This window comes from Cyanistes caeruleus, chromosome 1 (genome assembly GCF_971803275.1).
Source record: "Cyanistes caeruleus chromosome 1, bCyaCae1.hap1.1, whole genome shotgun sequence".
In the NCBI taxonomy this organism is placed as follows: domain Eukaryota; kingdom Metazoa; phylum Chordata; class Aves; order Passeriformes; family Paridae; genus Cyanistes; species Cyanistes caeruleus.
The window spans coordinates 141,436,113-141,456,653 of record NC_141701.1 but is presented as its reverse complement, the minus strand read 5'-3'; the positions used below and the strand labels follow the sequence as shown (position 1 = coordinate 141,456,653).

At 35.3% G+C, this 20,541-nt stretch overlaps 1 protein-coding gene across 3 annotated transcripts in view; it reads left to right on the top strand.

The window, feature by feature from the left end:
• Positions 1–20,541, top strand: part of PFKP (phosphofructokinase, platelet) — a 42,662-nt gene that overhangs the window by 12,068 nt on the left and 10,053 nt on the right. For 2 of the 3 annotated variants that reach the window (XM_023920030.2, XM_086864346.1), the window contains exons 3-16: positions 3,055–3,132; positions 5,386–5,575; positions 8,022–8,187; positions 8,842–8,886; positions 8,981–9,089; positions 9,543–9,638; positions 10,384–10,476; positions 10,843–10,968; positions 11,536–11,600; positions 12,285–12,354; positions 14,668–14,814; positions 15,617–15,687; positions 16,134–16,221; positions 17,143–17,295. In XM_023920030.2, coding sequence (XP_023775798.1) covers positions 3,055–3,132; positions 5,386–5,575; positions 8,022–8,187; positions 8,842–8,886; positions 8,981–9,089; positions 9,543–9,638; positions 10,384–10,476; positions 10,843–10,968; positions 11,536–11,600; positions 12,285–12,354; positions 14,668–14,814; positions 15,617–15,687; positions 16,134–16,221; positions 17,143–17,295 — 1,497 coding nt within the window. The remainder of the gene's footprint in view (positions 1–3,054; positions 3,133–5,385; positions 5,576–8,021; positions 8,188–8,841; positions 8,887–8,980; positions 9,090–9,542; positions 9,639–10,383; positions 10,477–10,842; positions 10,969–11,535; positions 11,601–12,284; positions 12,355–14,667; positions 14,815–15,616; positions 15,688–16,133; positions 16,222–17,142; positions 17,296–20,541) is intronic. The other variant, XM_023920032.2, reaches the window with a different exon arrangement.

Sequence of the window (20,541 nt, the reverse complement as noted above, 5' to 3'; positions counted from 1 at the left end):
GGTTTTCAGTAACCATACAGTTGGAACAGCGGTGAACCTTCAAACATACATTGTCCAGTCCTCATCAATGTTTACATAACTAAAACAATAAATGGAAATCATCATCATTAATACTTCAACTGTAATTAGCAATTAATTTTTTTCCCCCAACAGCTTTTCTAGAAAGCTGTTTTAATTCTATAGCTTGTATCTTTTAATGGTGTGGAAAACAATGTGACAGTTCTACTTTATTCAGAGATAGCGTACACGTACTTGGCAGACAACTGAATTAGGAAAAGTTAATATAACAGTTCAGACAGATGATGATTCCAAAGGTTCCCTGCACTTACCTTGTAGTGGAAGGAATTGTTAATACATCCCCTGTTCTTGCTTGTCTGCACAGATACAGATTCCTGACCAAAATGCACAAGTTCTTTCTACTTCACAGAAACATGGTGCAGAAATGGGTCATAGCTCATCCTTAGCCTAGCTGTGAGATGTTTCATGTCTTACAGACAACTTAAGCTACTATTTTACTTATTTGTTTTTTTCTGTGTTTTAGATTTGTTAATCTGATAATTGGGAATTTTATTCCATCAATCTTATTTATGTATATGTTTCCTATATGTAATACTTTGGATGCACTTTTGTTTTTCCTCTGAAGTTAAAATGGAAGGTGAATAACTTGAGCACACATGAACTGTGTATATTGTATATATTTTTGTCAGCTCTCAGTGCAGCTTACTGTAGTTACAAACTGAATTAAGATGTAACATTACACTATGCTTTCAGGATTTTTTGCCAGTGGATCTCTTGAGTTATTGTAGTTGTCAGTAGAAATACGTACAGGAAAAGCTATCACTCCGTTACTGACTAATATAAGGAACATAGAATTCTATGTTTAAAAAAAAGCAAACCAGCAAAGCTGGTGATGAATGAACTTAGTAATTTATTAGCCATCATCAAGCTTAGTTGTATCCTCTGTAATGTTTCTTTCTGAGGATCTTCGCACTTTATCTGAGGGAGAATTTTTTCTTAAAGTTGCTATGTGAATTTAGCATTATTCCTTTTCCACTTTGCTCTAATTTTGAGTAAACTGTGTAAATAATGGCTTAACTCTTGAAGTCACTGTGTGTATACATTAGCATACAAAGAGCGTATCCAGTATGTAGGGGCCCACAAGGAAACTGGGAAGATAGTTCACCAGGAGCTCTAGTGATGGGACAAGGAGTAATGGGGTCAAACTGAAAGAGTGGAAATGTAGGTTAAATATATGGAGGAAATTCTTTACTGTGAGAATGGTGAGTCACTGGAACCAGAGAGGATGTGGATGCCCCAACCCTGGCAGTGTTCCAGGCCAGGTTGGATGGGGCATTGGGCAACCTTTTCTAGTGGGAGATGTCCCTGCTGATGGCTGGGGAATCAGAAGTTGATGATCTTTTGAGGTCCCATTGAACCCACGCCATTCTATGTGTATACATTAGATACATGTCAGAGTTATTTAGAGAGTATATAAAGTATTGAAAAGGTCTGTTGGATGGCAGAAATTAGAGACGTAAGTAGTTTTCCATATAGATGTTTTTTGCTATTGCTTGATCATATTATCTCTAAATTAATCAGTCAAGTCTCACTGAGCAGAAATTTTCATGCTTTCCCCTTGGAATCTTAAAACACCTAACTGAGTAACTTGTACTTTCGCTGTGTCCAGGTTATCTTTACATTCTTATTTTCTCGTGCTGGTGAGGACTCAAAGTTTGACATAAAAAACCCCATATGTATGATATGAATACCAAGCCACTTTAGGCTTTGTATATTTCCAGTTTACTGCTTATTTAGTAAATTCTGCATATACTGTGAATCATGCCAAATTAAATTTCTCCAATTTATAATGTCAGTTTTGCTGTTCTCTGAACACCCTTCTTTTTCTAGTTCCTGACTTATTCTTGAAAAAACTGCACAGAGAAAAACGTTAACTAGTTGTTCCTTGGCATGGGGAATATGTACACATAATCTAAAAATGAAGACATAAACATTGTCATGGTTATTCTTTAGTAGTTTTTCTTTTATTATCTTTAACATGTTATTATTTTCCTTGTGGATTTAAATAAATGTCAAAAAGTTGAATGGTAGTTCTAGTTTTATTCTGGTGTCTGTCAGGGTTTTCCAAACTTGAGACTTGACTGCTTTTCCTTTTCTTTTCTTGTTTCTTTTAATTTATTTATTTGTTTCTTTGTTTGTTTACTTTTAATCAATGTTGACAATATCACCTAATGGAAAAGAATCTGTAATTGACATTTGAATAGTATTTTTGTAGAGAGGTAATAAAGCAAAGCCAGGTGGGGTTTTTTTGTTGTTTTTGTTTTAACTGCTTGCTGAATAGTTTTCCTTCTTTCAGATAAGTGTATTTCTTATATTACAGCATGCAGTGGTTTTAGAAGACCATTTAAGTTAAGCTATTAGGAATTTCTTAAATTCATCACTAAACATATTTTTTCCTATTAAGTACCTTTTATTTATTGTGTGACTGCTTAAAAAAAAAAAAAGATTGTGTCACCTGATTTCTTGTTCTTTCATAAAAAAATTTTGGTTATTGCTCTTTATCTTGGTTTGCTTATTACCAGCACGGGGTGGAGGGGAATGTACAATGTGCTATAAAGATTTCCTAAGTTCATGGCCCCAGGCTGAGGTTATGTTTTTAAGGAACATATTTTATAATGTCTTTCAAAGTTCTTTGTAGTCTTCAAAAAAAAAACAAAACCAATTTGACTGTTTATTCTTAAAGAAAAAGCACATTACCATTCTAGTTTAGTAGCTGTGTAATCTGTGTTAATTATTGTCTTATCTTGAAGTTGTTTTTGCAATTGATCCTTTTGGAGGAGGGTTTGTTTTGCTTTATCCCCCCCCCTTAAAAGAAGCAGTGATACCTGCTTGAATATTGTTTAATTTAAATTGAGTATTTTTTTTTTATTCAGTGTTTGTAATTAAAGCTGTATTAAAGTGCACAAGGTAACTATTACTGTAGTGGAAATTTGATGTTTTTAAAATCAGACTTCTGAAATACCTTCCCTTTTACAGGGTTACCAGGGAATGGTTGATGGAGGTGACAATATTGTAGAAGTTTCATGGGAAAGTGTTTCAAGTATCCTGCAAGTGGTAAGTGCTAAGGGGTGAGAGTGGGACCCAAAACTTTCTTATTCAAACAAAAGAAAGAAAATTCTAAATCCAGGCAACCGCTGTAATTATGTATTTGAACTGTGTCATGACCGAGCGACCAGCATGTACCACTTCCAGCAGACCCTGATTTCTACAGTGTGGATGGCTGACACTTGCTAAAGATCTTGCTGTGGTCTTGAATTTGGAACCCAGAAGTAGTCTTGAAAACCTTTGTTCTAGATTTGCAACATCACATGTCATTAGCTTCCTAAAGCCATACTGACAAGTCTATATTTAATAAAAAAGGCATTATAGGGCCAAAACATGACCCAGCTCTGTTTTGTAAGGCAAATAATTTCTTACGAAACCCTGTTGGCTTTCTGTGTAAGTGGATGTAGAATTACAGTAACGGGTGTAATTACAGTGCAGTTCTGCAGAGCTCAGATACTGCCAATGACTTAGTACATTTTATTACAACATTCTGCAGTGTGGCCATTTGCATCTCCTCAGCTTTTGCTCAGCATGGTAATGTTGTTACCTCTTCCAGAGCAGGTGCTATGTTTGGCGAAGAGGCCTTACTGCTTGCCAGGCTTTCTGAAAACTACCTCCAGGTGAAGCGTGGGTTTCTTTGGAGTTTTCTGTAAAGTTAATGAACATAAAGCAGTTAACAGAGACAATTTTTTTTTTTTAACCAATACCCTGGAGTATTGTGAGGTATTCTGTCACCTGTGTTTGGTTGTTTTTATTTTCTTCTTTTTTCCCCCGTGTCTATCTTAAAGAATCTGTAAATAGAGTCATAGAATATAGCAAGTTGACAGGGACTCGTAAGGTTCCTTGAGTCCTAAAAATAAGCAATATGACTAAGAGCATCATCCAGATGCACCTTTACGATCATGAGAAGATTGAGTTCTCTTGGCCAAGCCACACAAGAGCATAGGCAGGAGCAGGATTTAGGGTCCTATATGTGTGCAGTGTAAAAGAAAAACATCTTTCTGAGCTTAATAGCTGGTAATTCAACAGACCAACAATGAACCTCAGCATGTATCTTACAGAATGTGTTTAGTTGTTTTGATGAAAAAGGTTTTTCAGCCCATTGTATATTTTTCTTTATTCAGAACAAGTAGCACTTTGTTTCAAGTACAGTTTCTTTTCCTCTTACAGCTGTTCTTTCTAAGTATGAAAATACCTAGTTTTAGAGACATTTTCTAGTCCTGATTTTTGTTCTTTTGAGCATCTCTGTGTGTACACGTCTACCTTTTTATCTGGAGACAACTGAATTCTTTTCCACTTTCTTTTTCCTTTCCGCTAGCAACTATGCAACACAGATGACAAACTGGCCCGAGAGCTGAAACATCTATTGATAGGATAAATCATGTCAGTACAGCCACTGCAGATTTGAAGTTCAAATTTAGATGGATGTCACAGATCTACTATAAGTTCAAGTGAGGGGAATGTTTATGCAAAAGTAATGATGTAATCATCTCCAGATTTGTTTGCAGGAAAAAAAAAAAAAAATTCAGTCTTAATTGGTACTATTTTTTACTGTGACAGTAAATAAGGGAAAAATTAAACTTCTTGAGTGACTGAACAGCATAAACACAGAAGACGTGTAAATTATATGTGTCCAGCAAGACACCCAGAAGTTCTCAGTGATGGGGAATTTCAATTATTTATAAAAATGACCACCACCATTTCCAAAAGAAGCTTTTTAATTCATATTAATAAATGCAACAGATAATAAAACAGAAAGTGTTGTATTAATCTGATCTGTAAGAAATTAAAGGCAGTTATTTCCATAATTCTGTGGAATGACAATGCTAATTTTGAATTTCAGGGATACATTTTTTCTCTTATTGTTTATGTATCTCTTTGATAATAGGGGGAAAAATACCACACAGAGGCAAATAATTCAAAATGCTTTAGTAGCTATTATATCACTTTTCCTTTTGCCATTAAAGTAACAATGTATTTATTGTAATACTGCTAAAATTAATCCCATGTAATTTAACATTTTCCTTCCAGAGTAGCTCTTTATCAGTCATTTCTCAGTGGGTTTTTTTTTCCATTGTGTGTGTATCTGCTCTCGAACATAAATTCCCACAGATTTGATAATATTTTGTTTCTCATTACTTTATCTCACTCTAAAATTAAAAGACAGAGGTTGTGCTACAAAATCCATGGTTAATCCATCTCAGAAATACACAGTACTGTATCGCATCATTAACTCAAAAGTGCTGTTCTTCCCTTTCCTAGGGAGGCACGGTGATCGGCAGCGCGCGCTGCAAATCCTTCCGCACGCGCGAGGGCCGGCTGCAGGCCGCCTTCAACCTGCTGCAGAGAGGGATCACCAACCTCTGCGTGATCGGCGGTGACGGCAGCCTGACCGGCGCCAACCTCTTCAGGGAGGAGTGGAACGGGCTGCTGGAAGAGCTGGCACAGAAAGGTGAGTGTGCCTTCAGGGCCCCTAGACTTCGCTTCCAGTGTGCAGGGAAGTTACAAACCCTAACTGTAGCTGTGCAGACTGTATCCAGAGGGTATCTCTGAAGTTTAAAAATCAACGTGGTCATTCTAGGAACTTGCGTGGTTCTTCATCAAATAATAACTTTTGGTTTCTCTACATCTGCTCATGCATATCATAAAGGTCCAAAAAAGGCCAAATAAGTTACAGTCTGTGTGTTTTTTTTCACTATTATGAATAATTTTCAGGATCTGAACTTTTTACCTTTTGCTTGAAAAGCCCTATGCCCTCATATCCAATCTGAGGTGGTAATTCCTTTCCTACAACAAGCTACACAGGTGTATGTTATTAAATTATGATGCTTTCCTGCCTGTATGTCACTATTTGTTTAAGACTGGAATATTAAGTGGTCATTGACAGAAGTACAGCCAGCCCAGTAGTTGTCTTTGATAGCATCCAGGAGAATGTACAGGGAAGAGTAAAGAGTAAAATAATGCTGTGCTGATGCTGTGTGTTACTCATAATACATAAATGCTCTGAAAGCTTCCATCCATTTCTGTCTTTGGGGCTTCCTGAACCAGATGCTGTTAGCAGTCCTTAATGAATTTCTCTTCCATGAATGTATACAGTCTACTTGAAAGCATACAGAGTTTTGCTGAAAACATTGTGTAGCAAGGAGTTCTGCAGCTTCACTGAATAATGAAGATTGTGAAGAATCTTCTGTTTGTTTTGGTCCTGCTGGCTTCTAGATCATTTGATGTCCATAGTTTCTGTGTTAGAATAAACCATGATCAATCCTGCTTCCTCTCTGCATGCCACTTGAGATTTTACAGCTGTCTTATTTTCCCTTCATCATCTCTTTTTCTAGATGGATGAGTCCTAGTTTGCTTAGTTGTTCCTTATATGTAAGTTCTATATCTTTGATCATCTTTGTTGCCCTTCTCTGAACCTTTTCCAGTTCTACCCTGTTTTGAGGTGGGGAGGACCACAACTGCACCCAGTTTTCAAGATGAGGGCAAACCATGGATCTACACAGTAGTATAATGATCTTTGTTTTGTTCTCTATTCCTAATATTTTCTAATATTTTTTTTTTTTACTGCTGTTGGGCATTGAAGCTGATTTATTAATGAAAACAGCATTATTATATTATGCTGGAAATAGTGTTATTTTGTTTGTGATGTTAGGGTACATTTTTTTCATGTGTCTTAGTTTACATTTATCTGCAATGAATTCCATCTGATACTTTATTGCTCACTGTGTCTTGTTAGTCTTCATTTCTTCTCAGACACTCCATGATCCCAAATCAGTTTGATCAGTAAACTTTGGCACTTTGCTGCTCATTCCCTTTTTTAGGTTATTACTGAGTGTGTTGAACAGCGCAGATCCCTGTAGAACTCCATTGGTTACCTTCCTAATACACAAGAATTTGTGTTTACCACTACCCTCTGCCTTGTATTTTTTACCCTCTGTTTCACATTATTTATTCTATGAAAAGACTTCTGTCTTATACAGTGACTGCTTAGTTTCCTCAAAATCCTTTGGCAAAAGACTTTGTCAATGGCTTTTTAGAAATCTAAGTAGATTATGTCAACCAGATATTAAGTCACATTTGGAACTCTAGAAGAGGTTTGTAATGCATGGTATACATTCATAGAAAACATTTTGATTCTTCTTCACAATGTTATATATATTTTCATGGACATTAGTTATATTTTTCATTATGGTTTCTGCTGTTTTTCTGTAACATAGACATTAAACACACTGATACATAGTTCTTGAATCTCATATTAAAAATTTGACATTATATTTACTACCATCCCATCCACAGATACTAAGGTAGTTGTAAGTGCTTAAGCAGCTAAGTTATTCCATCCTTGAGGTCCTTTAGAACTCTTGGATGATGCAGCATTTTCATTGCTGTCTTGGGAGACTCTGCTAAGACTTAGAATAGGAGCTTTTCTGTTCTGTTTGCTTATTAATCATGAAATCAGAGCCTTTCAGTGTTGCAAAAGAGAAGTCTTCAAAAGTTGAACGTTGGTTTCTAAGTGTTTACATATGCCCATAATCACATCCAGTTTGCATCCTTTTGCTTCTTCATTGCACATTATACACTGAGACTACAATTTGAATGATACTGTTTTAATTTGAAACCATCAATTTTAAGGTTGGTTACAAAACTTGGTAATTATTTGACACTTTGAGATAGACTGAAAAGCTCTTATTTCCTTCCTTACTGTAAGGAGTTCCGTGCAGGATTCTTTTGTTTGGATGTTTGATTGGCTTTTGTTTGTAGTTTTGACTAACCTTGTTACCTAAAATATCTAAACATAATTTAATGTTTGGATATGTTTAGTAGAGCACCCAAGCATTATGTCTAATTTATTTTTTTTTATTAGTCTTACAGTTCTTTCTCCAAATAATTCTTTACAGGAAAGATTGATGCAGAGGCTGTTAAGAAATATGCTTACCTTAACATTGTGGGAATGGTTGGATCCATAGACAATGACTTCTGTGGCACTGATATGACCATAGGTACTGACTCAGCTCTGCACAGGATAATTGAAGTTGTGGATGCCATCATGACCACTGCTCAGAGGTAAATTGAGCATATTATAGAGACTGATAACAAATGCACAGATGTTTATGCTTTTGTTTAAGGTCATTTTAAATAGAGGTTAGGTAGATGGGGAAATAAAAGTTCTTTTTGACTGCATCTTTCAAGTGTCTTGGTTCCTTTTTTTCTTTGTAACTGCTTTTTCATCATTCCTGTGGTGGCAGCGCTTCAAGTATGTGATTGTAGAGACTGCATCAGCCTTAGGGGCAGACTTGGTTTTTAATGTTTTTAGTCTTTTTCAGACATAGTCTGTTGGAGGAGATCCAGACACACTGTGAATAGTATAAAAATAGCATCTGTCTTATATAAGCTTTATGTCAGTAAAAATTAGGCAATTATTTTTTTTAAAATACAGCTATATCATTACAGTTCTTAACTATGGGTCTACATCATTTACATTTCCAGTAAAGGTTCACTTCTTGTCTCATAGCTGCCCATACATCTTTTGCAAGAAAGTGGTGAAAATGAATTATGTATTGGAAGATACTTGATTTTAAATATGTTGTTTAATGTGACAATAATTTTGTTTTCTTAATGTTTCCTGTTTTGCTAAGGAATTGTGAGTTTAGTAGTCATGGTAAACATAAGCTGTTTTTTGATAGTAGGTTCAGTTAATTTGCATTCTTATTTTTACAGCCATCAGAGGACATTTGTTCTGGAGGTTATGGGGCGACACTGTGGGTATGTACTGTTTTCAGTATTTTGTGTCTTGTACAGGTACAACTATGAAAGAAATCTGAATCATAAAAGTCTAATGATTTGTTCTGTTTATTAGGTATCTAGCTCTGGTTAGTGCCTTAGCCTGTGGTGCAGACTGGGTGTTTATTCCTGAATACCCACCAGAGGAAGGCTGGGAAGATTCAATGTGTGTTAAGCTTTCAGAGGTAATTTGTTAATATGTTTGAGATTCTCTAATGTCTTTGTGGATGTTTATTTGAAAGCAGTGGTTAAAAAGTGTTGATCAGGACTTGAAGCAAGTCTTTGGTTTTGGTGTCACATAAAGTTCTCTGTGATCTTGAACATTTCTTTTCTTGCACTCTGTGATTGTTTTGAGGAAACATATGACCCACTCTGGGAATTGCATAAAATTATACTATATAAGCAATATGTACATTTCCTCAGTAATTTGATCTTAGGCATTTTACTTCAGCAATGAAAAGATGTGTATGAAGATAAAAGGTGTGAGAATGCATCACATATGAGTGAGTGATCAGGTACAAGAAATGTTTCCTCAAATCCTAGCAGCTTAATGTAGAGCAAATGATTATAAAACTAGGCTGTAGATTCCTTGGGGTTTTTTTTTTAACTGCACAAGTGTGCTTTTATTTTTATTACAGAACCGTGCACGAAAGAAAAGGCTGAATATTATTATTGTAGCTGAAGGAGCTATTGATTGTCACAACAAGCCTATAACATCAGAGAAGGTTAAGGATGTAAGTATCAACATCCCTATGATACAAGATTTCTGTTCATAAGATGGGGCTCATTGTTAACAATAACATTCCTGGTAAAGTAAATCTGTTCCTGTAAGGTAGCTTGTCACACAGTTGTATTTTATGCTTGTGCTTTATTATCTGAAATTCCATAGTCAAATTAAAGGGCCATGTTTTCAGTGGCAATTAGAACCTTTTCTCTTTGTAATATAATGCAGTTCAGAAGCATCTGCTTCATGGGTGTCTGAATTGATAAATTGATAGTTTGAAATCAGCTCAAATCTGTATTTATAATCTTATTTTACTTTGTATGTCTTGTAAAATTTTTAATACTGGTCTCTCTCAAAGTGAAGTAATACTATATGCTATGGACAAAATCTTGTCCAAGTGGTTGCTTTGCCAAAAATTTCATTGGTGTCTAATATTAAGAAAACTTTTAAGGTTAATTTTTCTGCTTTTTTTTTTTTTTTTTTTTTCCTAAGGGGTCATTAAGAAAACAAATTGGGAAATAGTCATTGCTAGAAAGGATCTATTAAACTTTGCCTTTACCTGGGGTTTATCTGTCCTGTGACTGTGAGGTTCTCTTTTCCATAGCTGTCAGTTTTAGAAAAACCTTTGACTTCATTCAGAATTGCATTTTTATGAAGTAACATTTAGCACTAAGTGGTGTTAAGTGTACATGATGCTAACATATATATAAAATAGTGATAAAGATAAACCCACTGTATTCTGAAATTCTATGCAGCTTGTGGTTCAGCGGCTTGGTTTTGACACCCGAGTAACCATCCTGGGTCATGTGCAAAGAGGTGGAACCCCTTCAGCTTTTGACAGAATTCTTGTGAGTATTCCCAAAATGACTGCTCATGGCACCACATAGAACAACTGCTTTTTGATTATTTATTTGGGGGTGGGATTGTTTCCTACCTGATGAGCTTGACAAATCAAACTGTTACATCACATTAACTGTCTGAATAGCTCAAATTCAGAATAATGAAGCAATTTGTGTGAAGGAACCTATGTTTAGGATCAAAATGCGAAGCTTAATTGTCCATACTTACAGGTAGAAACAGCCCACAACTTTTGCACCTTACCAAGGAGTGATTTGTGTCAGCTTGAGTTACAGAGAAGTCAGGACCATTTCTGTGATTGGAAGCCTTGTGCTTTAAAGTGCTTGCTTGAGCACTCAAACATTCTCTACTTGCAGGCGAGTCGTATGGGTGTGGAAGCCGTGCTTGCCCTTTTAGAAGCTACTCCAGATACCCCTGCCTGTGTTGTGTCCCTGTCTGGAAACCAGGCTGTCCGTCTGCCTCTGATGGAGTGTGTGCAGATGGTGAGGCTCTGGCAAAAAGCCAATTTATGTTGCTTATTTACTACAAAGGACTACTCTGTATTGCCTGTATCTCATTAGGACGTTGATGGAATGTGTACAGCACTTTTCCATATATGGGAATGAATAATGAAGTTCATGTATGTTCTCTGTGTGTTAAATATTCATTTGCAAACTATCCAGGAATAAGAAATACGTATCTTCTTAATTTGTTCTAAAATTTCAGATCTTCAGTTTTTGTTACAACAAATTCTTCAGATGCTTGCATCTATTTATGTGTCATAGACAAGTCAGGTTTCTGCATTAAAACTGCTCAGTTTAAACTGAAAAAAGAAAATGCATAATAGATACATTGATTTCTTTGTCCCGTGAAAGCTTTAGGTATTTGTTTCTACTTCATTCTTCTTCTGTATCCTGAAATTTATGCTGTGAGAGGAGGTAGCTCATAAACTGAGGAATTGTCAGTATTTCTTCTTTCACTGTGGAAATATATTAATGCATGGAATATATTAAATAATCCACCTCCTGCATTTTTTTAAACATATTGAGTAATCAACTTGTTTTTTCAAGACTCAAGAAGTTCAGAAAGCCATGGATGAGGGAAGATTCCTTGAGGCTGTGAGGCTTCGTGGAAGGTATGGCCAATAGCTCATATCAGCTTACTTGCTGTAGAAAAGCTGAGTTGTTATGCTGGCATGTGACATTTTATTTTAAATATTTAACTAACTGTATGTTTTTATGGGTTTGAGAATGAGAGGAGACTAAAGAGTTGCCTAAATAGAATGATTTAAATTCTTACTGGCACCAAAACATGCAAAACAAAGCAAACTGTAATTCGCTGCTGTGTCAGACAAGTGACTGTTTCCTAAGCTAACTGGTCACAAAGCAAAAAGCTTCTGTGCTGCATGACCTGACTGGTAGCAGCCATAAGTTTGTTTATTCTTGAATTTGAGGCCAGTCCTGTGAGTTTGTTTGTAAGCTGTTGGTAGTTTTCCAGCAGTTATGTTGAAGGAGGTCTTTTCCTGTCAGAGGAGTGGTTTCTGTTTCAAGTCATTTGAGAATAAAATACTTTCTCCCCAGTCTAGAAAACTAATTTGTTAGCTACATAGTTGTTTTATATTTTATGACTCTTATCTTAAAAAATTGAATGTTTTTCAATCTTCTCACATTTCCAGTTTTTTCCATGTTTTGCAATTGCAATAACAGTGGTGATATTTCATAACAGTTTTTTAAAGTTTCTGAAAAATTCAAATGTTCCTTTAAAATGAGTTTAAAATTTTACTATTTTATTTGCTTATCTTACTTACTCATTTGTTTAGGAGCTTTGAAAACAATCTTAACACGTACAAATTACTGTCGCACAAAAAGCCAGATGCCGAGCTCCCAAAGGTAAGGGGGTTTGTTGAGTGTGCAGTGCATGTCTGCTTTTGGGATCTATTAATAATGACCTTCAAACCTCTATTACAGTATAATTTATAAATAATATATTATAAAGATATTTGAAGAACACTAGTTTATTCTAATAAATAACATTTTTTAAAGTGAAATAACTTTCACTTTATAACTAGAAAATTGCTGTACACCATTTCTTTCTGTCTTCAATGGATGTACATCTGGTCTCAGTTGTTATAATGTTGTCAGGTCCTAATAGTTGCTGTTTTGCCCTGTTTCTTACCATGGAGAGAAGGAGGGGTGATGTTTAAGATCATGATTAAGACTCTGAAAATCTTGAGATAAAGGAAGAGTCTATATTAAAAGAATTCTAAACCTCCTTTTGAAGGGTAAGACCGCTCAAGAGCAATGGCAAATCCAGGAATTCATGGGAAGCAGTACTGAGGACAGATGCATCACCTTTATGTGAAGTAATAACTCACTGTGCACAATACAGTAACAGACATTTAGTTTCTTTGTAGTTCCTAAGATTTTTATAAGAGGAAATTTGGATTTATACAGGAAGCAGACACTGAATTTTGTGTGCAAATAAATATTAGACAGGATTTTTTTTTGTTTTTATTAAAAGTTTACTGAACAGGTCTGTGTTTGATCATAGTTGGTGACTATGTCATCTCACTTGTTTCTTCCTCTTAATTGTGTTTTGTGACCATTTTTTACCTTATTTTTGCATAATGATGTTGCTGTTGCACTTTCTAGACATCTATTTCCCAAATAAGTATTTGAGTAAAGATTATTGGTGTTACCTTCCCAATATTATTAAGGAGCAAAATTGCATTGATAATACAGTAAGGTCCTAAGACTGACCTTCAAGAGATCAAGGAATTCAGGATTTTTTATTATATTATTTAATTATATTAAATAATTAAAAAATTAATTATTTAATATTTTCTTTGGTGGATCAGGTTTATGGGTGGTGGGGTTTTTTAATACAGTAATGCAAATCCAGGACTGTTAGCAGTGGGCTTTTGTTTTGTTTGGGGTTTTTTTTTTTAATATTTTTGTCATATCTCCTGTGACAAATGGCATTAGAAGGAAATGTCCACGTGTAATTACTAACTACTCGGATTTGACCATACTAACAAAATCTGTGCTTTCAGTAAAAGAGGTTGAATAGGAGTTAAAAAGTAGATGAAATATGCATGTCACAGGAACTGAGGAAAAAGCTAAGCTGATCAGATCAGGAGAGCCAGCTGAATGCTCTGCTTCATGAGTGCTTCTGCACACATTATATTTTGCTGTTTGTGATTACATTGCATTTTTCTACAATCCTTTGATTGTACCAGAACCAAAGGAAAAAAACAAAACAAACTACATATACTTTGGTTCGTGTCTCTTTTATTGTGGTTTTTTTGAGGGGGTTGATGTTGGTTTGGAGTTTTTTGGTTTTGTTTGTTTGTTTTTTAATCAGATGAGATTCCATGATCATTACTTAACAACTTGTTCTATTTTTTTTGTTGGTTTGTTTTTATTTTTTGTTGTTCTCATCTTTCTGAATACAGTTAAATAACTTCTACCTCTTCTGCAGGACCAAATTGTTAAAATTGTCATTAAGAAATGTTTTTAAAATATCCATAATCTGAAAATGTATGCTGTTGGGAAAGATGCTGAATGCTCCTGTTCGTCAGCTGCTTGAAAAACCTGGCCTAATTAACCTAGCTTAATTTTAAAACTTGTCTGTTCCACTCTGCATTGTACTGATTCTACACACATAAATGCTGTGGTGCTAGAATCAGTTCCTCTTACTTTTTTTGGTTTTTGCTATTATTGGTGTGTTTGCAAAAAAAAAATTCCTGCTTTAGTAACATGAAGCTGGTTGAATAGCAATGGCCAGCTTGGGTGGAGCTCTGAGCAGCCTGGTCTAGTGAAAGGTGTCCCTGGCCATGTCAGGGGGTTGGAATGAGATGACCTTTATGGTCCTTCCAACCCAAACCATTCTGTGATTCTATTTTATGTTTCTTGAACCTGGGCTTAGAATATAAAAACCTGAATAATTGAAGTTGTTAACGAAATAGAATTATGACAAAGTCTTACTTAAAAAAAAAAATAAATTTTAACTGTTTGTCTCTTTGATATTCTACAAGTGGGGAAATGTGTCTGCACCTTCCAGCTAACTTCCAATTTTCAACATGTTTAGGGGCTTTAAAATTTCCTTTCCTGCATTCTAGTATTTAGCAACTGCATATGATGTACAAATGAACCATTGTGTAGAAATCAAAGTCTTTACTAAATATAATTTTTATCTTGCAGACTAATTTTAATGTGGCAGTTTTAAATGTTGGTGCCCCCGCAGCTGGAATGAATGCCGCAGTGAGGGCTGCAGTGAGAGTTGGAATGACTGAAGGTCACAAAATATTTGCTGTCATTGATGGTTTTGAAGGGTTCGCTAGAGGGAAGGTCAGTGTCACATGTGTGCATTACCAAGTACATTGTACCCCATCCCACACCACCACCTTTGTTCATGTTCTTGGAAGGCATACTACTGTTCTGTCATAACTGCTGGGGGAACTGGTTCTGTGAGTGCTTTTATTTCATAAAGATCTATAAAACCTAGATTGTAACTGTATTTCCCAACTATTCAAGTCTGTAGAGTCATTTATGCTGAGTGTTACTAATTACATGCTGCAGAGCTACAAAATCAAAGTTCAAATCAAAAAGTTCAGATGAATCCTACCTTTGAATTTGAGTTCAGCACATGCATTCCTTTGTAATGGTGCTTATTGAGAGAGGAATTTTTTTTTTACTTAGGTGAGTTGAATTCTTCTATTTCCCTGTTTTTAAATGTTACACATCAATTGGTGTAATAAAGAGAAACTGAATGCAAGACTAATGATTTCTGTGCCTGGCTGGAGCCACAGATCCCAAAACTTATATCAAAGTCCTAGCTTTAGATTTTTTTGCTTCACATTCAGTAGGAGAGGATGTGAAAATACTGAGATACGAAACAGAGACAGGGTTAATCTTCGTCTGGAAGCAGGAAGAACAAATGGAATGGAAAGGGATTGTAGTAATTCAAGAGAAATTATGTTAAACTCTTGGTACTGTTCTCTTTCTTGGCCTCATTTAGTTTTAGTGATGTCAGTGCCCAACAACTTGTTCCAACAGCTCTTCATGAAGTAGTACCTGGTGTTTGCTGCAGCTCAAGAGAAGTAAGTGGATAATTATTTAACAAAATCTCCTTTTCTACTTTTATTCAAAGATAAAGGAAATTTCCTGGGGAGATGTTGGAGGCTGGACTGGTCAAGGAGGATCAATTCTTGGTACAAAACGGTAACATAAATATTTTTGTCAATTGATATGATGAACTGTAGTGCTTTATATAACCACTGTATGATTCCATGCTCTTTTCTTCGCACAGTGTTTTTAAGTCCTCTGTTTTTGTACATTGGGGTTTTGTGAGTTTGTTTTTTGTTCAAATCCTTGTGCTCCAACTTAGATATCTTTACAGCACTGAACCAGCTCTGAAGAGTGGGAGTTAGGACCTCAACTTAAAAATTTCATGGGGTCCTTATACTTTAAATGATTGCAGACCTGCTGTTTCTTTACACTTGACTTGTTTCCTCATTGATTGTCTGGAAAAGTTACTTGATAAATATGTAAAACAAAAAAACTTTGTGTTGCTGTCTCACTTTATGGTTTCAGCTTGGTAATGAGTTCTTAGTGCTTCAGAGTCTGTAAAATTGTTTTTATTTTTCTTTTGGTTTAATGATTTTTAGTACTCTTCCTGCAAAATACTTGGAGAAGATTGCTGACCAGATGCGCACTAACAACATTAACGCCCTTATGGTTATTGGTGGATTTGAGGTACACTGAAATACCTAATTATGTCTAAGTAGAGTAGAATTCCTAACAGAATTAATAGTCTGTTTTGATTTTTACCCAATCTTCATGTAAGGTGCATTTGGCTCTGTCTGTATTTGATACAGACATAGATGGTGCTTAGAATCATAAGTGTTGTCAATCAGTGGTTGTCTGGAAAGCTGTCATTCAAGACAGTGACTAGAACTGCTAAACAGATGTGCTAAATGGATAAATGAGATGAGATAGTGTTACAGTTTTTTGTATTAAAATTAATAACTTCTGTAGTGCAAGTTTCAGTCCATACTGTATCAATACTTGGAACATCCTTGCAGAAGTTCTTGATTCTTAGTAGAATTTGCACTGTGTTTCCTTATTTAAGCTGCTCTTCTCACATGGTGCATGTCAAAAATCTGTAATGGATCTAGAGAAATATTTTTTTTTCCCCTGTATTTCATGTTTGCTTTGTTTAAAAAAAACAATTTTTGAAATTTTGATTCAGGAAAGTATTTTGCCTAGTCTTTGAAGAGAAGAATGTGTTCATTGCTTCTTGATAAAGAATGTATCTTCCTTTATTTGTCCACGCTGTTAGCTGTGACCCTAATTCAGAATATTAAGATTTTTAAATCCGGAGTAACAGTACCTGAAGATTGGGGAACTAGTTTGTCTTGTTGAAAACCGATCTTTTCTGTCTAAATTAATCGTTTTCAAGAGAACATATGTTCTATTTACTGTTTTCAAATGTATGCTTGTTTCTAATGCTTTTTTTTTTTTTGTCTGTGTTAGATTTTAGTGGTTCCTTAGTGCTCTGACTTGCTGAAGTGTGCTGTGGTAGAAATGGCTCCCCCTGTGGCCCTTCTCATTTTGTCACTCCCAACTCTGCCCTTTTTTCATCCTAATTTTTCACCCGATGCCTGTGCCCAACAGGCTTACCTTGGACTTCTGGAATTGTCAGCTGCCCGGGAGAAATATGACGAATTCTGTGTTCCAATGGTTATGGTTCCTGCAACTGTATCCAATAATGTACCGGGTTCAGATTTCAGCATTGGTGCAGATACTGCTCTGAACACTATAACTGATGTAAGTCTGCTCTGGTGTGTGCACATGCTAACAAAACAGTTGTTTAAATTTTCTCAATTGGCTATAACTGGATATTTTTGTAGACCAGAACTTCGGAAATGTGATCTGGGAAATTATAATTACTTGATATAGCCACAGTCATGACACCACTTTAGAAAAATAAAAAGCCTAGGATCCCAAGTGCTTCCATTTAATTTCTGGTGAAACTACAATGCCTTCTAAATTTTTTCAAGTGCAGGATAAGATGGCATCTGTTGTTGTATAAAAAAGAAAGAAACCTGAAAAGCTGAGACTTGATCATCATTTGCACTGTAGAGGGGAAAAAAGTCTCTGTTCATAATATGTAGAGTTGTATTATACCCAGCTGCAACAAACACTGTAGGAAAGTTGCTCTGTTGTGAAGAAGATTCTTAGTTATGTAACATCTTTATTCCTCTAAGACAATATGTAAAATCCATATTTCTCTAATTATAGGCATTACATTTATTTAGCTAATAGCAGATTTAATAAAAATAATTGAGACATGTTAAGAAGTATTTTTTTAAAAAATCAAATCCTGTAATACAACATAAAGTAAAAATTGAATATTTAATCTCTTATGTGAAATAAACTTCTGTGCTTTGAGTGTGATAGAGCACTGGAGAAAGCTGCCCAGAGAGGTCGTGCAGTCTCCTGTGGAGATAATCCAAACCCACCTGGATTGTTCCTGTGTCACTTGCTCAGGTGATCCTGCCTTGGCAGGGGATTGAACTACATGACCTCTAGAGGTCCCTCCCAACCCTAGCCATTCCTCAATTCTCTAATACTAATTTCAGGGGAACAGAAAGTATAGTTAATTGAAAAAGAGAGTTTCAATTTGCTTTTTTTTAAATGACAATTCTCTAATCATCTAAATGTATTTAAAAATTTTGATCATGATAGTTTTTTCATTTGAAGGATTCTTCAGATGCCACCAACTTCGAATGCACTACCATAATTTCCTTTTTTTGTTGTTTTTTTGTTTGTTTGTTTTACCATTGCAAGAGAAATAATTTTAACTTCATCAAAAGAAACCCTTCAGTTAGGAAATACCAGTTTTCTGAAGTATTGCCTTGAACAAGACTGTAAGCTAACTAAAATTCATTGAATGAATTCTTTATAGACAACTTGGGTTATAAATGTTGATGTTGTTTCCAGTTCTGGTAAATAAAAATATCCCTCCAAAATGACTGATCATGAACTAAGGTGAGTAAAATGATTGTGCATAACATCTGCTTTCCTTCTTCTCTTATCTTCATAAGCTTTGTTAACCAAACTGACTTCTTTTTATAGGTTATTTCATAGAAAGGGGGTATATCATAGTCAGTCCTTGTTGCTGTGGTTTGCTATCTATTTAGGTTTGTAGGTATCATTTGCCTTCATTAGATAAAATGTTCTTCTCTCCATATTTTCAATGTGATAGTTGAAAACTTTTCATGAGCACCTTTTTTTCTTATATTTTTTGCTAATGACTTTCTTCTGGTTGTTTTGTATTTAATTTTGCCTAGATCTTTCTCTGGATTAAATATGAAAAGTAATGGCTTTTCAAGATTTCTATTCAGTTGAGTGGAAAATGAAATTTGAGTTGATTTTTTTTTTTTTGGAAGGAGCAGACTTTTGCATTCAGAAAATATTTCTGCTTGGTGTCTTTACAGTTTTTTGCCCTGATTGTTTGAACGTGATTCACCAAAACTGTCAGTTTTGTCAGAAAAACACATTCTTTCATTCTTGTGCCATGCTTAACTCAGGTGCAGTAGCAACTGTGCCCCGTGTTAAATGTGACCAAATAAGCTCAATACACCTCATACAATTGACTGTGGTAAACAAAAGTAGGAGGTGGACACAAATATCTATTTTATATCGTTTCTATATAGTTTTTTACCCCTGTTACCACAGTTAGGTCGATAAATGCCTCCTAGTTTGCAGTGCTCTCAGAGCTGTAGAACCTCTTCTGAACACCAAAGTGTCATTACACTTAGATTTTCTCTGGTATGGTTCTTACTTGAATGTTCTTGCCTACCTCTAGTAAGGTAAGTACAATTGTGCTGGTAATGAGGGATTGTTGCTGTTTGGCACCAACAGACACTTGCCAGTTGTTTAAACTTGTCAAGCCATGTAAATAGTACCCTGAAACATTTGCTAATAAAATGTTTTAAAATTCTGCATTTAAAAAGAAAAACAATTTAAAAACAGCCTTAACAGATACATAACTTCTGAATGAGAGATTAGTAAAGAGTGTGCTCCTCACAAAGGCATAAACAGTGGATACATTTCTCAATAACTAATTTAGATTCTGTAACAGATCATGGGACCCTTTAAAAATGTTGTTTTTCCACTTCTGTTTTAAAATCTTGGCTTCAAATTTAATTTATCTTTTAAATAGTGTTTTAAATTTAGGATAAACTGTATTTTTCACTCCACTTTTCAGAATATTAGAAAAACTGCTAATGACAACATAAATATAAAATACCTGGGAAAAGCTGGATGTTTCTTCCTGAGGAGGATATGTTTAAGGCTGATATATATAGGCATACAAAGTAAACTTTTTAGGATTGCAGGATAAGAACATGAACTTCGTATTTTCTATTAAATGAAGCATCACTAAAATAACTACCATAATAAATATATCTATATTCTCAAGCATGTTGTCAATTTAATGAAATGAATAGGATGTTATTTTGGATATCAGACCTCAGGAATGTGACAACCATGAAAGGAAAAGGTATCAGCTAGATAAGAATAATGGAACCTGGAAAATGGAGAGGCTAAAACTTTCTATTGTGTTTCTTTGACAATCCTTTGCAGAAAAAGAAAAGGAGGTACGGACTGATGATTTGGTTTTGTGGGAAAAAAAATAAAATCAAACATCTCCTGAGGAACAAAGAAAGCTACAGTCTGCCTTAAGGGCAGTCTCCACACGTTTCCTGTGGAAAACAGATGCCTGAACCCTCCCAGAAGCATATATGGCTCCACATTACTCTGAACTAGGAAGCTGCAGGTTAGCCTTGGCCACTAGCTAACCTGTTAATTTTTCATCTCCTTCAGTCCTAGTAACAGCTGATGTGGAGTAAGGGCAGTAACTCCATCCCCATCCCCTTCAGTGGCCATTTGTATTTAGATCAACTTAAAGTCAACAAACAGTAGTCAGTACTTGACTGCATGAATTTTTATAAAGCATCCTTGGTTCTAATAACCTTCTTAGTAACACAAATCCAATAAAAGGGTAGG